At 39.3% G+C, this 12,060-nt stretch overlaps 1 protein-coding gene across 1 annotated transcript in view; it reads right to left on the bottom strand.

Annotated features, from left to right (window-relative positions):
* LOC110023611 (tRNA ligase 1) overlaps positions 1-12,060 on the bottom strand; it is a 146,469-nt gene that overhangs the window by 80,377 nt on the left and 54,032 nt on the right. Inside the window, 2 exon segments of the mRNA XM_020723101.1 lie at positions 7,747-7,908; positions 7,984-8,048. Coding sequence (XP_020578760.1) covers positions 7,747-7,908; positions 7,984-8,048 — 227 coding nt within the window.

Below are 12,060 nucleotides of genomic sequence, written 5' to 3'. Positions count from 1 at the left end.
ATGATTGCCATGGTAACAAAAATAACAAAACATAGACAAAAAATGCCCACAAGCAACCAGTCAAAAGTGTTATCTCAAAAAAAAAAAAAAAAAAAGGTTATTAAAACACATACCCATTGTAAAACTCAAATTTTTAAGGAAAAAATTAATTTAAAAAGTCCTCAAATTTTATACCCATTTTTCAAACCTTATGAAAAAATTAAGAATATTTTTTTTAAAAAATCCAAATTTTTCTACGGACTAATACATATATATATATATATATATATTATGAAAAGCCCAAGGGCTAATTTTATTGAAATAGAAAAGGATACATTAAGGCTGTATGAGAATACCAAAAAGAGGCACCCTACCAAACGATACAGGTACAGTAATACCCCAACAAAAAGATATAAATAGACTCAATAAAATGTAAAACAAATTTAAAACACGCAGAAAACAAGTAGCTAGGAAAGAGTCAGTTTAGTCTTGCCTCTTCCTCTAGTTTTAGGAGCGGGACCAGATAACAAACTTTGAAGAGTCGTGACATTGTCAGGAGTCACCAAAGTATCATCCATTAAGTTTCCAAGTTGGAGTTAGCCCCCAGCCTTCTTCTTCTGCCGAGAAGTGTAAACCTGTCATTCATCTGAAGACTGGCTCATGTGATCCTCGATCTGATTTGATGTTAGAAACGCAGCAGGAGGAAAGACAGTCGTTGCCCCCGCGATAGGTTCACGATAGATTCCAGTGTATGTGAAGTGTGAATTGTTACCTCTGCACCTGATGCTTCATGAATAGGAGTTGCGGGACAATCCTGATTTTCAGTTCAAACATTATTCGTTGTAGTATGGTTATGAGAAGGGATCCCAGGGGCAGACACAAACTCCTGTCTTGTGGTGATTCTCTCCTCAGGTTGGTTGTCCTCAGGTTTGCTGGGAGCGCGTTCAGGCACATGGGATGCACTAATAGTATGTTCTTGCTTTTGACTATTGGTTCTCAACTGTGGGTGCAATCTAAAATATTTCCCCTGCGGGTGTCCAAACATCTTGTAGTGCTTACAGTAGAATGGTTTTTGTTCCATTATGATTTTTTGTCAATAACCATTGTGAGCAAATCCAAACCAGACTTCTTCTACCTCTGGTAGTGTAATATCACGTTAATCAAAATCCTTGCAATAGAGAGCCTTGAGAAATGAATTGTAGGTAAGTCTACCAGCAAAAGATTTCCAAGGATAGCTTCAATTGCATATAAGATAGGTAGGTCAAAGAAATAAAGTTTGAGTTCAGGTAATGAGAACCAGATAGATGCAATTGGGGGTTCTTGACTGGAATCAAAATTGGAGGTTCATTTGAGCAATTTCATATGTTTGCCCTCAATTGTGATCAATTTCTTTAAGAAAATCCTCGTGTAATCATCTTTTGTGCTCAGTTGTATTATAACATACCTTCCGTCGAAATGACCCACTTGTCAATCCCCAACCAGTTTGAAATCTTCAAAAATTTTTCTGATGAGCTCCATTTTAGGGCAACCTAATTGGAACTTTCCAACTTGTGTAAATTTGTATTTTCCTGGTTGAAATTTCAACGTCGGAAAAGAAAATTGTTAGTTTGCCCGTCTTTTTCTGTACTTTTTTTATAAGATTGCAATCGTCATTTCCTACAACAGAATCATGATAAATCTATGGGAATCCCACACTATCTGCGAGGTGAAAAGGAGAGCTGCGTTTGTGAACCACTATAGCATAAGAGGGTTTGGCGGGGTTATCACCGGCGAGGGCGGTGGCGTAAGAAAGCCCTGAAGTCATTACCGCAGTCAGTGCCAACCTGCAGCATAATGAGAAGTTGCACGAGTGTCGGACGGCTCGGAGGGCTCTGTCGCAGACAGCAAAGGAAAATGGCAGAGGCAGAGCCGAGCAGACCGGGCGGCTCTGTCGCAGAGGAGACGCAGCAAAAGCAGGAAGGTGTCGAGCGGTTTAGCAGCTCTGTAGCAGACGAGACGCAGCAAAAGCAGAAAGGTGTCGAACGGCTCTGTCACAGACGAGACGCAAGAAGAAGCTGTTGAGCGGCTCTGTCGCAGACGAGAAGCAGGCAGAAGCAGGACGCAGGTGTCAAGCTGCTCTATCGCAGACGAGACGCAGGCTTAGTGTCGAGTGGCTCTGTCACAGACGAGACGCGAACGCAACGCGAGGCGACGCAAGTAAATCCCGAAGCCGAAATATATATATATATTTATATATATATTAGAATGTCCGAAGGATAATATATTAATTAGAAAGAATGACACAGATAGATTGTGTGGGAGGGACCAAACATGGTACCTTGCCCACATGATAACCACAAATGTTGGTATTGTGGAATAGAGCAACATAATTTTATTGATAGAATGTGGGTTATTTAAACCCAATACAATAGACACAACAAAAGAAAGAAATAAAAAAGAATAACACAAATAGAAAAGAAATAACACAGAATAAAGTAAATAGGAAATATATAATGAGGAAATAAAAACTCATAATAAGTAAGAATGGCTAGGGATTATTGTTATAAATCTAATACTCCCTCTCAAGTTGAAGCATAGATATTAGTCATCTTCAACTTGGATTTGAAGTCATCGAACAAAAGACGAGTGATAATTTTGATAAGGATATCTATTAGTTGACCACAAAAGGGCACAAAACAAACACAAATTCCTCTATACTCAATTTTTTCCTTAATTGTCTGTCAATCCCCACATGTTTGGTACGATCATGTTCGATTGGATTGTGAGCAATGCTGATGACGATCTTATTATCACATAACAGCTGCAGAGAGACGGAAGTTAGCATGCAAATTTCAAGAAGGATGATGCATAACCAGAGAGTCACATGTGTACCTTCCATTAAGCTGGATTTGTACGTTCAGGGTAACCACAGACAGCAACAGACTGAGAGATGTGACGAGAGAAAATCAACCCAAGCCCATTGTACTTTTTAAATATTAAACAATCTGGTGGACAGCTTGAAGATGGTGCTCATAAGGGTCATGCATAAATTCACTCATTATACCAACTGCGTGGCATACGTCGAGGCGAGTATCAATGAGGTAGATAAGTTTCTTCACAAGGCGCTGGTAGTGAGTCTTTTTGACAAGCACAACATTGGAATGTCAGATAATTTTTCATTGGGATCCATAAGGACAGTCACGGCTTTGCATAGAAAAAAATTTGTTCTCTGTCAAGAGATCAATCACATATTTACGCTGAGATGAGCAAATGTCCCAAGAAGATCGAGTTACTTACATGCCTAAGAAGTACCAGAGAGATTCCAAGTTCTTCATTGAAAAGTACTTAGAAATAATGTCTTTCAAAGTCTTCAATGCTACGAGATCGTTACCTGTGAGAACAATATCGTCAACATAGTCAATAAGAATAGTTATCTGGCCATTGAAAAAATTTCGAAAGATGAGAGTGTGATCTGATTGAGCATAAGTGAAACAATTGCCCACAATAATCTTTGTGAACTTGTCGAACCAGGCCCTTGGGGACTGCTTTAACCCATAGAGAAACTTTCATAGCCTTCACACTTGCCCCCAGGAGGCAGTGAAGTCAAAGTCCGAAGGGTGAGACGTGTATACATTTTCTGTAAGCTCTCCATTCAAGAACGCATTCTTGAATAAAGGTCAATATAGATTTACCACAATTGACAATAGGACCCAAATAATGTTTAACTTAGTCACTTGAGCAAATGTCTCCTCATAGTCAATTTCGTAGATTTGTAAGTACCCTTTGGCAACCAGTCGTGTTTTGTTGCGTTCAAAGAACCAATCAGAGTTGAACTTCGTGCTAAAAATCCATCAACACCACACAATTTTCTTACCCTGAGGAAGATCAACGACATCCCATGTATAGTTCCACTGAAGATTCATCCGATTATTGTCGTTTTCCCGACTAGGTCAACAAGAGCAACCTCAATAGTAGCCGGGATCTAATGGTCCTTAAGGGCAATAGCAAATGCTGTGTAGATCGATGATAAATTGCGGAACGAGACATATTTTGTATAATGCTATGTAGATGATTTAGTCATCAAAAGCAAGCAAAAATTAGATCATTTGTATGATTTGAGGACCGTTTTTGAACGATTACAATAATATAATCTCAAGATGAATCCCCTAAAGTGCGCATTTGGTGTCACTTCTGGGAAGTTCCTTGGATTTGTTGTTCGTCATCGGGGAATTGAGATCGACCCTGAAAAGATTAAAGCTATCTTAGTAATGCCTCCCCCTAAAACTTTAAAACAATTACGTTCCTTTCAGGGGAAGGGTTTAGGGTAAAGGGTAAAGGGAGTATGTCAGATTGCATACCTTACTCGGAGAACTCACCTCCTCATTCGGAGGGGACGCATTGAAGATGTCGCCCGAATGAGGGGAGGTGTTGAGGATGTCGCCTAGAGTAGAGTCAGAGTCTTGTAAGGAGGTAGAGAGTTCCAGAGTAGAAGCATTGAAATAGGTGCAACGAGTGTAGACACAAATAGAGGGACGAGATGGTGCACTTACTGAATCAGAAGACTAATTGGATTGTGCACTCATCGGAACAGGGGACTCCCAGCGACAAGAACGAGGTGAACATCCATAGGAGTAGAATAAGCGACAGTGTCTAAGAGCCCAAACTCCCTCTCACTCGAGGCCAAGATAGAAAAATAGGGAACACTTTTAAAGAAAAGCCATCAGCACTCACATAGATTTTGTTAGTGGTAGGATCAAAACACACATACCCCTTTTGAGTGGCAGATTACCAAAGGAAGATATATTTTATGGATCTGGGATCAAGTTTACTCTGATTGGGGCAGTGTTCCGAACAAAAACAGAGCACCCAAAAATCTTAGTGTCTAAGGTGAAGAAAACCCGATTGACGGAGAAGCAAGACATCAAGACGGTAAGGGGGGTTTGAAATTGTGAATTTTAGAATGGACTCTATTTATGAGATAGGCGGCAGTGAGAATGACATCATTCCAAAATTGTTTCGAGACATTGGATTGAAACATAATAGAGCAAGCAACGTCAATGAGGTGACAGTTTTCCTCTTTGCCACCCCAATTTGTTGAAGAGTGTTCGTACATGAGCGTACATGAGCTATGGTATGAGCTATGGTGGAGGATGCCCTTACTCACCAAGAATTCACCCAAAATAGAGTTGAAAAACTCACGGCTGTTGTCGATCTGAAAGACCTAGATAAGAGTTTTGAAATGAGTTAAAATGAATGTGTAGAAGTTTTGGAAAGTGACAGCAACCTCCGATTTGTCTTTTAAAATGTAGACCCACGTCATTTGAGTATGGCATCAATCAAATTCAGAAACCACAGCTTATTGATATAGCTGAGAGTGCAAGTGGGTCCCCATAAGTCATTGTGAATGATAGAGAAATGAGCGGAAGAACTGTAAGTGTGGAGTGAGTAATTTACACAATGATGTTTGACTAACTGCCAAGACTCACAATTGAATTTAGAAAAAATTTTATTAGAAAACATCAAAGGATATAAATTTTTTAAATATTGGAAACTATGATAACCTAAATAACAATGCAACAACATAATGGAACATTCAATGACTCGAGATAAACTACAAATCTTGAGAGGTGTGTCCTCACTCTCCATGCTGCTCTTGGAAGTAATGGAGTCTGGCTACTCTCTTAGCACTTCCAATCATTCTCCCTGAAAGATGATCCTGAAAAACATAACCATCATAAGAGAAATTAGCAACGTAATCAATTCCTTCGTGAACTTACTGACAGATAACAAGTTACATTACAACTATAGAATATGTAAAACAGTCTCAAGAGTTAGATCGGTTGTTAGAACAACCAACCCTTTACCAGAAATGGAACCATAGAAGTCATCGACAATTTAGATGGTATTCTTTCCAGAGCACGGATAGTAAGTCGAGAAAACTTGTGAGCATCTAATCATATGATACGTGACACCTGAATCAATAATCTCTGGGCTAGAGGCGGAATGAACCGTGAAAGCCATAAGATGAGTACCTTGTCGGACGTGGGAGATTGACGGACCCGTAGAGACTTGATGGGCTCTACATAGCTTGATCAATTGCTTCATCTGGTTTCTCAAATATTTGTAGGATTCTGGGATGTTATGGGTCCAATTTGGATGAACCATGATAGAATCAAACGTTGTCGTGAGGCTCTTTGGCCAAAGGTTTTTTGTATGTCGGTTTACTGTGAAATTTTCAACAGTTGTCCCCAGTTTGGTTGGGTTTGTGACAGAACACACAAGTGGAGTGATCGGTCCAAAGTGGCATGGACGAGGGCTGAGCATGATTTGAGATGATTCCGGCTTAAGCCAAAAGAAATGTGGCTGAGATTCTGAGACATTGATGGGTTTTTAAGTCACCGGCTGACAAAAAAGTGCAGGAAATACAAGAATGCTACAGGAAAGATGCAAGGAAGTTGCAGGAAAGATGCAAGAAAGTTGCAGGAAGTTTTTAGGGAGGTTGCAAAAAAGGCTGCAAAAAAGATGCAGGAAAAATGCAGGAAATATGCGAGAAAGCAACAGGAAAGATGCAGGAAATGTAGAAGTTGGATTGCAAAAAAAATCTACGTGACTGTTGGATATCAAGTAAAGTGTAGAAAATCTGCAGAAAATCTAGGAGCCAGGCTGCATAAAATCTGGGAAACAGGCGCCAAACCCAGCGGGAAGGATCCACAATGAAGCCATGTGGGTAAGCTTGCAAAGAAGGCCTATCGGAATGACTTTCCTTGGGAAGGGTTGGCCAGCAGTTTAGAATTGGGTGTGAAGTAAGTCGACATTGATATTCTTCGGCATTTTACTAAGTTGGTCGTTGAATGCTTCAACCCCCTTCAATGTCGACTTACTTCACACCCAATTCTAAACTAGTTACAAAAAAAATTAGAACCTTGTTTGACAAAATTTGAATCGATGTTGAACTTGGTAGAAACTGGTCCTATTTTGAATTTATTTTAACTAGTTAAATTCTTACTTAGAAGTTAGTGTCATAGTTCTTAATTCATGATTTAATATTAATATGTTACTTTTTATTTCAATGTTGATGCTAGTATAAAACTTCATATTTTGCAGACTTTGTTAATTTTGTCACTCCAACCTCAAAATGCTTCCAGGTATGCATCTTGCCACTCCAACAAAAAATTGCTCAATAATTAATACTGCAACTTTAAACCTTGGTCTAATTAAGAATTAAATTTCATGGCGTACCTCATAAATCTTAGAACTTTGTATGCAAAGTAATTGTTTTATTAGAAATTGCAACACTATAGACTAAACCTCACATTTTTTATGGAATTTAGTTGAAACATTTTTCTAATAAACAGATTAAAACAATATTATATTTAAAAATAGATAATTTATAATTGAATTTATTAATTTAAAAATATAATAAAATAACTATAAGGCTTGACAACTGCATGTGTATCTCAAATTAGATTATAAACTTAGGTTCATGTGCTTGGTAAAGTTTACATTCTTGCTAGTGAAGAAATAGCAGGGGAAAACTCACTCAATAATACTACAGAAACCAACAAAAAAAAAAAAAAAAGATGTCAACAAAACCACTCTGAATGAATGAATACCCATTAAACTAAAAAAATAAATTAATTTCAAATAAAAAATTATTCGAAACAATTAATGTACTGGCATGATGACACCTTCGATAAGATCACCATAAACATCTTAAAAGGGAGGTTTTTGGCATGAAATTATATTATATGATGATAAGAGGAAAAAAAACTAGATCGACTATTCTACCTGTAATTTTATGGTTGAATAGTCCGCAGGATGAGCTTGTAAAAATTTAGAAAGTACAGATCGATCAGCACTTCGAGAATGAGCGCCAACACCATCACCAAACCAGTCGGACTGGTCTGGACACATTGAAGTTCCTGCACCTTGGAGCAGTGCTTTTATTTGCTACAAAAGTATTAGAACTATTTTAGTAACTTCTTAAATTTAGAAATTAAAAGAATGAACCGCACCGATAGATACCTGCTTCTCGTCAGCCCTATTAGCAGCACAAACTTCACGCAAGCTTGGTCCCAAGTCATGGCCAACTGCAATATTTGAATAGTCGAAATGTTAATCAGAACTAACAATCAAAAAATTAATGCAAAGAGTGCACCCAGTTATTCGCAATATGGCATCTATCATGCAATTTGATTTCATTATCTAAATTCTATGATTACACTTAATAATGTGGACGAGAGCAAGCTGCTTCTAGAGTTTTTAAACCTCAGCTACTTGAACCTATATGAAGTTTTGTTAGGAGATCCTAATAAACAAAATTATCAGCAGATGACTGAAAGAAAATTGCTCATTGGAGATGTAATTCTTACAAGCAGAAAATAGCATATTATGAAAAAAGAATGATGGATTCATCTAATTGCAAATGCAGGTGGATTAAAAAAGATAATTGATTCTGAACTCAAAGTTTATAGTTGTCGGGAAAACAAAATATTTAGATTGCATTGATCATTTTGAGTTGGACTGACATTATGGTCGATCCTTGGAGATCCTGACATACAAACCTGTCGACAGATATCAATAAGAATTTCTCATTGCAGATACAAGTCTTCATTAAAAAGGAGAAAAAAACAACTTACGAAAGGGAAATAGATGATTGCAGATGTAGGTTTCACTATTATAATTGATGCAAGACCAAGATTAATGTCGCAGGAAAACAAAATGTTTGTGTTTTATCGGTCATTTTGTCTGGAAATTTAAATTTTGAAATCGTATTTTGAATTTTTAGTAATCTAACAGTTGAATTTGTACTTGCATGCCTACGAAGAAAAAACTATCCGTGGCAGTATTTAGGTATACGGTCAACAACTACCAACATATTCGAGCTTTGACGTTCGAGTGAACTTTGGGGTCCCAATGCTTCTTGCAAACTTCTTCAACTGTTCATGAGATCAGTGATACACCGGCTCTGCCAGGAACGCCGACTCTGCGGGGATCTACACACGCACCGGTCCAGGAGAGACTTCTTTACTAGCCAGATCCAGCATGCCCAACCTAGGAAGGGCAGAAACCCTAGGAGCAGCCGAGGATGATTCCAGCGGTTGGATGGAACCCATGCAGCCCTTAATCTTGTACAAGAGAAGGAGAATTAGAGGGAGTTTTGGGGGATGGGGAAATTCAAGGGGATCTTGGGGGTATTTATGAGGGCTAAGTATCTAGGGTTTGCTTTATGTTATGTTTACTTGCAGTTTTCCCTTCAAAGTCTTGTTCCTAAGGGCCTCTAGGTTGAGAGTGGAGAGACGATCTACCTCTCAAATTATAGAACAACCATGTATCATGTTGATCTGCTTGGAGATCAATAAAATTAGCCATATTTTAGGTTTTCCCACTTAATTCATGCCTTTTTTTCGCTGATTTTGGTCCCGGAGCGTATCAAATTCGTATTAGAGAGGAATGGCAGCAAAGAAAGTGAACGTGTTTGAAAGAGAAGTAGGGCAAATCAAATCAATGATGGAAGAAAATTTTACACCATAGAGGAAAGGTTTTCTTCCATAGAAAGCCAATGGAGGGTCGACTCGAGAAGTTTTCTTCCATGGAAAACCGAATGAAGAACAAATTTGAAATCCATTAGAAGATGATAAAGAGGCTCATTGAGATGCAATCCAAGACCCTGTCGATGGCTCAAACTGCAAAACCGAACATGGGCTAATCAGAGAATCAGTGGCCAAATCAAAGGAGAAAGAGATCGAATGAGAGAGCCACGAGGAGGAAAACATTTACCATCAAGAGTTTCCCACTAGGGCTTTAAGAGGGGGTGGAGTAAAAACTTATGATGGACGGGGGAGGGACGAAAATTGGAGGGATTTTCACCCTAACCACATGAGAGGAAACGCAGGAAGAAGAGGAAGTTGGAGAGGCAACGCAAATGTGAGAAAACTAAAGATGTTGATCTTTGAAGAGAAATATGCACATTGGGTGTGGAGTGATAATTTACAGTAAATGGGTTAACTGGGGAAGAGAAGCGCAAGGCGGTGAGGTTATGTTTGAAGGAAAAAACCCTAGCATAATTTAGTGGATAGAGGCGAGGACCCGTTCCATTCATGGGAGGAGTTTAAGGATTACTTATTGGAACGTTTCTGAGTCATTCGGGAAGGAGTCCTACACAAACAATTCTATGCTTTGACTTAAGAGTGGATGGTCACATAATACAGGGAGAGGTTCGAGCTATTGTCGAGGCGACTGGAGGAAAACTTTTTGAAGGGCCTAAAGCCCGAATTCCAAGCAAACCTCAGACTATTAAGATCGTGGGGAATAAAGGAGATGAATCAGCTTGCCTAGATGGTCGAAAATAATAAAAAAATGAAAAATACCGGCAAAGGCGGCACTGCGAGAGGATTCTACAAGAGTGTCTCGATGGCCATGACATTGAAAACTGAAACAATGTTCTTTTAGAAAAAGGTGCCAAAAGAGAGGAATGATGGACCCTAATTTGGGGGCAATTTCAAGCATCTCATCGAGACAGAAGTGCAGGATAAGAGAGTGAAAGGATTATATTTCCAATGTGACAAGAAGTATGCCACAGGCCACCGCCACAAGGAGCGTGTGCTTCGGGTCCTGTTCGTTTTTGAGAAAGAGGAAATAGATAGTGAAGATTTTGACAAAAACACGATGGAGGAAGAGGAGCATTTGCACTTGGAAGTAGCGAGGTGTCCCTCAATTCAGTAGCGGGATTTACTCTGAATCACACTATGATGATGAAGGGACGGATTGAGGAGCAAACGATTGTGGCGTTGGTGGATAGTGGGGCCACACATCAAATCAAGTCGTGGATCAGCTAGGGTTGGAGCTGGTAGATACAGGGAGCTTTGGGGTCATCATGGAAACAATGAAGGAAGAGAAAAGTCGAGAAATTTGCAAAATATTAGTCTTGACACTACGTGGTCAACATATGATGGAGAATTTCTATCCCTTGAACTTGCACAAAACTAATTTGATTCTGAGGATGAAGTAATTGCAGACGCTTGTGGAGAAGGTGGACTGAAAATCCCTAATGAAGAAGTTCAAGGTGGAGGATAGGAAGGTTGTGTCGAGAGGTGATGCTAACCTATGTAAAAGCATGGTCTCACTCAAAATCGTGGTCATGATGCTATGGGGAGCAAGGTTAGGCTATTTGGTGGAGTTGCAAAGCATGGAGAAAATTCGAGATACCGAGTCAGAAGAATTCCCCGAAGGTGTCCAGCAACTCGTGCAGTAATTTTCCAACATCTTTCAGCAACCGGGAGGATTACCGCCATTAAGGGAGCATGAGCACGTCATTACCTTAAAGGAAGGTGTCCCTCTGATCAATATAAGATCATATCGATATTCTCAAATTCATAAGGATAAGATAGAGAAGTTGATCCAACAGATATTTGAAGTTGGAATTAGCATGCCCAATATGAGCCACTCTTCCAATTCGGTGGTGAAAAAAATAATAGTAACTGAAAATTTTGGGTGGACTATCAAGCTTTGCACAAGGAAATTGTATTAGATAAACTTTCTTATGCTTGTGATTGATGAGTTGCTAGATGAGTTTTATGGTTCAGTCATTTTCTCGCAAAATCAACCATAAAGCAGGATACCACCAGATCCAGATGAATCCAATTGATGTGCACAAAACAGCATTCAAGACACATGAAGAGCATTACAAGTTCTTGGTAATGTTGTTTGGTCTCACCAATGCTCCGGCCACATTTCAGTCTAATAAATGGGTTTGTCAGTCTTTTCACAGAAAATTCATCCTAGTCTTCTTCAATGACATTCTAACATATAGTCGTACAGAAACAGAGCATGTGTGGCACCTGAGGATAGTCTTGGAGACATTGAGAAAGCATTAGTTATACACCAACTTGAAGAACTATTTCTTGGCACAGTTATAGGTGGAGTACCTAGGCCACATGGTGACCAAGGCAATAGCAGCAACGATCCAGTCCAAAATCGAGGCTAAGAAGGAATGGGCTTTACCAAGGAGTTTAAAGGAGTTGAGAAGGTTCCTAGGTCTCACCAAATATTGGAAATTTCTGAGAGGGGGGGGAGGGGGGGGGGGAGATAGGATGGGTGAAG

This window comes from Phalaenopsis equestris, unplaced genomic scaffold (genome assembly GCF_001263595.1).
Source record: "Phalaenopsis equestris unplaced genomic scaffold, ASM126359v1 Scaffold000224, whole genome shotgun sequence".
NCBI classification, from domain to species: domain Eukaryota; kingdom Viridiplantae; phylum Streptophyta; class Magnoliopsida; order Asparagales; family Orchidaceae; genus Phalaenopsis; species Phalaenopsis equestris.
Note: the sequence above shows the minus strand (reverse complement) of the source record. Positions and strands in the feature narration are given on the sequence as shown.